The sequence below is a fragment of the Centruroides sculpturatus genome, unplaced genomic scaffold, assembly GCF_000671375.1.
Source record: "Centruroides sculpturatus isolate CEXI.00-Female unplaced genomic scaffold, Cexi_2.0 scaffold863, whole genome shotgun sequence".
NCBI classification, from domain to species: Eukaryota; Metazoa; Arthropoda; class Arachnida; order Scorpiones; family Buthidae; genus Centruroides; species Centruroides sculpturatus.
In genome coordinates, this window is record NW_019385531.1 from 106,600 (window position 1) to 111,755 (window position 5,156).

The 5,156-nt window shown below is 30.1% G+C and overlaps 1 protein-coding gene across 1 annotated transcript in view; it reads right to left on the reverse strand.

Moving 5' to 3' along the window:
- LOC111639873 (glucose dehydrogenase [FAD, quinone]-like) overlaps positions 1-4,479 on the reverse strand; it is an 11,667-nt gene extending 7,188 nt beyond the window's left edge. The window contains exons 1-3 of the mRNA XM_023385823.1: positions 4,395-4,479; positions 1,511-1,713; positions 1,248-1,437 (exon numbers count right to left, since the gene is read on the reverse strand). Coding sequence (XP_023241591.1) covers positions 1,248-1,437; positions 1,511-1,713; positions 4,395-4,479 — 478 coding nt within the window. The remainder of the gene's footprint in view (positions 1-1,247; positions 1,438-1,510; positions 1,714-4,394) is intronic.
- Between the last annotated feature and the right edge of the window lie 677 nt (positions 4,480-5,156).

Genomic DNA, 5,156 nt, shown 5'->3' on the forward strand with positions numbered 1-5,156 from the left:
ACTTAGATCTGGTTACTACCATAATGATTATCTCCACAGAATGTGGGTGTGTGGTCACTCTTAGCTTCATTTCTCCCCATAGACCTTACTGGCATGGGTGTCCCTACCAGGAGCTTGTGCTCCAGCCTGCATTGCCCTATGGATCTGTAAAATTACTGGGCTCTCCCACCACGACCAGGTGGTGACCACGGGAGAGTTATTATTATTATTATTATTATTATTATTAAATCTATAAATTGTGTCATTGCGCATAGAATAGTGTAGACAAACAAATGATGATAAAAAGCTAATAAAATGTTCAATAATTTTTGATTGTTTTATTTATTTTATCTCAACAAAATAATAATAATAGGCGAGCGATATATTACCTATGTAAAAAACAGTAAATAGGAATACTTTATTTCCAATTGAAAACTACTTAAAAAGTGATGGCATCCCAAAAATTATTGCTGAAAACCTTATTCTGAAAAATTCTTGCTATAAAGTGCATGATTTTCCATATTGGATTAATATGGATACATTACAATGATGCGCATTGTACAGAACAAAACAGAATGCAGGTTTTTCACTTAATTGGAAACGTCCAAAGGCAATAGATTGAGGAATAAAATTCTAAATATTTTCATTACAAGTACACAAAATAATCTTACTTATGTAAAATTGAATTCAAACGCTCCTTTTTCTTACATGATTCTGAAACTAAGTTGCAGATCATATACTCGTGTTTAGTGTTATTTTAATGTTGTAACAAGTCATAGAAAATGCTTATCAATTACAATATTTTCTTTCAGGTATCATTACTGCTATGTGTAATGCTACCGAATTCGAAATTTTTTTTTAACCAAAATTCAATAGTAGTTATTAGAAGTGAATAAGAAACTAGATGTTAAGATTATTCTGAATAAATAAGATTATTTATTTAAAATTATTAAATGATATTATTATGCAAAGATCGTACTTATAGCAGTCGCAAACATAATATTACTGTATCTTACATTTTTCTGAACACATTTTACAAATATGAAAATTAATTTTGCGAAATGTATTCAAGTGAAATTTAATTACTTATTTATTGACTAAAAGAACATTATACGATTATTATACATTTTACAATAATTTTCTGTATAAGATATTTAATAAAGTTACTATTCATCTATTAGCTGTATATCAATTTAATTAATTTTAATTAAAACTATCTACACGAGCTATCTCAGTATTTAATACAGAAACAATAATCTAATATTTACCGTTCCTTAGAACATTGATATCCCTATTATCTTCAGACTTAAGGAAGTAAGGAAATACTTCTGCCCAACTCCATCCATGCGCTCCTCCTCGAGCCCAACGATCGAAGACTCGTCGATTCCCTCTACTGTATAACATGAAATTGATGGAGCTGGAGCCACCTAACACTTTCCCTAGCGACCATCTTGCGGACTTAAAAAACAGTATAATCAAATATATCAAATTGAGTGTATTATTTAGTATAAAATAATTATGATAAACTTACTCGGCCTTGGAAACCGAAACAAGCAAACTTCTGAGGTTCGGTTACATAATTCCAATCCATTAAAGTTTGTAGAAAAGCTGCACCCAAAATAGGTATTTGGGAAAATACATTTTCATTGCCTCCAGCTTCTAATAATAGTACTTTATTATGAGGATTTTCTGATAACCTGCTGGCAACGACCGACCCAGCAGTTCCTCCTCCCACTACAAAAAAATATTTTATGCTTTATATATGTTATCTATTTTCTTGGTGATTTGTTTTGTTCACAATGTAAGTTTTTACTTAAAATAAAATCATTTATACTAGTGAAAAATAAAATATTATATAGTACGATAAAACCTCGATTTAAAGGACTAATTTGGTGAGTTGTATCCAGAAAACTTCTCGGAAACAGTAGTAGATAGAACCAAATGGTTCTTTGCATTACAATTACTATTTAATTCAACATACAATTACACCCTACAATCTTCAAAGCTAGATTCCTCTATAACTTATAGGCTCCGGACGGCGTCGGCATTGAAATGCATTTAATTTATTTAATTTCAAATCTATTTAATTCTTCCATTAACTAATGATTCAAAATTTAGAAAATTGAATTATTTAATTTTCTTTGAGTTGTTAAATTCGTAGAAAATTCACGAATTTGATTTGCAAAACATTCTGAAACATGCATTAATAGAACAATTACAGTTAACCTCAAAATTCTTCCGAAATTTGTACAATACATACTGCAGAAAAGTACTGATTTACCTTCCTTTAGTTTTACATTTCTAATGGAAAACCATTAGAAATGTAAAACTAAAGGAAGGTAAATCAGATGCAAGGATATTAGGAGATTTACATAATAGTAACAAATGAAAAGAATTTTCATATTTCTATAACAGCTATGGTATATTTTTGGTTGCATTTGATGCATAAATTAATTTCTTATAATATCAATGTTAAACAGTGTAATTTCTTGCATATTAACAAGATGTTTGCGCATCAATAAGAAAATGAGCTCTGCTTGATCTACAATACTTCAGTATAAGGAAGCTGTCTACTGAGAAAAAATTTCATATTGTAGACCTGCTGTAGAAAGGAATATCTGTTGAGAAAACAGCATTAGAAATTGGCATTGTACGTTCGAGTGTATCCAGAAGAAAAAATAGTAAATAGACATTATCAAAATTTAAGTTCTGGAAGGGAGAAAACATTGAGTTCCAAGTAGAAAGGTTTGATAACGAGTGGACATTGCGGCATGTCATCACAAGTTAAAAAAATTGTAAAATGGCTTAGTAATAAAATTGAGTACCTCAACTATTCGCAAAAGCCGAAAACGTAACAATTCGAAAGTTAGCGTTAATCCCAAACAGCCTAAACTTACCAAATCACATAAATGAAAACGTTTTAACATTGCCAAATGCTATAAACACTAGACCTCAGAAGGTTAGAAGTGGATTGTATAATCAGCGGAAACCAAATTTTATAGGGTTTGCTCAGATGATCGAAAACGGGAGTGGACTACATCGATGAAATCCATAACGGAATAAAACGAGCAATTATTTATTGTAACATCGTCACAATGCCGGGCTGAAACTTTTAATTATATTTTAAATAATTTTTTAGTTTACAACATATGCTGTCCACCTCAATTTAGTAGTGTTTTGTCCTTAAGCATTATACTTTTCTGTCAGTAAAAGCCAGTCATTTATCTAACTCCTTTTAGGAAAAACGTTTTGAATGTAAATAACATAATTTTCGATCTTCATCGGAAGTTTGTACATAGTTCGGTGCCTGCTGTCGCTAATCTTTCTATATACTGTTTCGGCATTTATCTATCTAACTCCGTTCTCGAGACTAAATACAGACACACAGACAGGCAGACGGACGACGTGGGGATTTATAAGTCTACAATTTTTCAAATTGTAGCCAACAGGAAATACAAACAACATTGAAACTGGTGATAGTCTCGTAGTCTAGGTTTGTATTACGTATTTTGGGCCTGGAATGCTAGGTATGAGAATTAGGTGTCATAACTAGCATTCCAGGTCCAAGCGTTATTTACTGGAAAACTATTTATTGCAATCTGTTCACTATTATCACATTGACAAGAACTCTTTCATTTGTCAGCAAGATAATGATCCAAAGCATACATGCAGGAGGGCAATAGCATGACATTAGGAACATAATATTAACCTGCTATTCAGATTAATATTATGATCTTATGACGAATGGCATTCTCAATAGCCTGATTTCGTCCCAATTGAACAAGTCTGGTCCCTACTTAAATGTCGCTTATCTGACTATGTTGTTGTGAATGAAGACATTCACTATGTGAATGTGTGCAAGGTGAGTAGTACAAAATAACATTGCACGATTGCAGGATTGTTATTAATCCTATGCCTTTATTTTCTTTAAAAAATTAATTAATAACCGAAACTCGTTATGTTAATTTTAATCTAGATGTGCCACGTGCTCTCATATCAATTATTCTTCCTCTTCCTTCCGGCGAAAAATATATCTTGCAGATGTATTGACGTATGACGCATACGAGTGAAACAATGCTATAATAAAGCTAGAGTAAAATTTAAATAAATCTAATACTGACTGACAAAAAATTTATTTTAAATAATACGTATAAATAGTTATTGTTATAGCCTATTTAAAATAATTGTTTCACAGGCCATGCTTGTGCAAAATGTCACAAAATATATCTAGCATCTACAAAATTATAGAAACAAAATGTAATCCGTATGTTCTGAAAGGATTTTACAGGCAATAGTGATTTGAATTTTTGCCTAAACGAAAGTAAATCGATTAAATTAAATTTAATGAAATTAAAATTCACTCTCATTTCTATTAAAATTCGTAAAAATTAATTGTTAATTTTAATGCAACTTACCAATAATATAATCATATTCCCATTCTGGATGTTTCAAAACTTCTATTTTCTCGTCTTTCTTTCTATAAAAGGCAACTATTGACATTATAAGCGCTCTGAGTATGTTCATTGCTATTAATGACGATCAGTAATAATTCGACGTCTCGCCTGTTACTCTAAATAGGAGATAATATCACGTGATGACTTTGACGTGTATGATTTAGGTTTTAAGGTGAAGGAAACCAATCGAACTTGTAAGCTAATCATTAATAGTCATCTAAAATAATAATAGGCCTATATACTTGCATAAACTGTAGACTAATAATAACCAGTTTAGTTTCTAGTATAAAAAAATAAAGGTATAATCAAAACAATTTAAATAACGTTTCTTTTTTATTTCGAGAATAAATCCTATTGAACTGGATCAATCCTGTCAGAATTACTGTCACATTTATATGATTTCTATCTTAAAAAAGTTTTATAAAAACAGAAACAAATTATTAAATTAAATTAAAGTTAAATAAGATTTTATAAAATTCTCTGATAGGAATTAAAAAATATAGAAACTTTGCTTACTTGTGGTATGCATTTCTGAAAAAAGCTTTTACGTGAAATGTTGACAAAGCAATTATCAATAGAATAATCGTCAAAAAAATTTAAAATAATACATTTATTAGAAACACAATAATTATATTTTAAAGTAATCTCGAAAGTAGATAGGAAATAATAAATTTTTTAAAGTAAATACTTTCAACATATTCACGCGACATTAGGTTTAAGTCG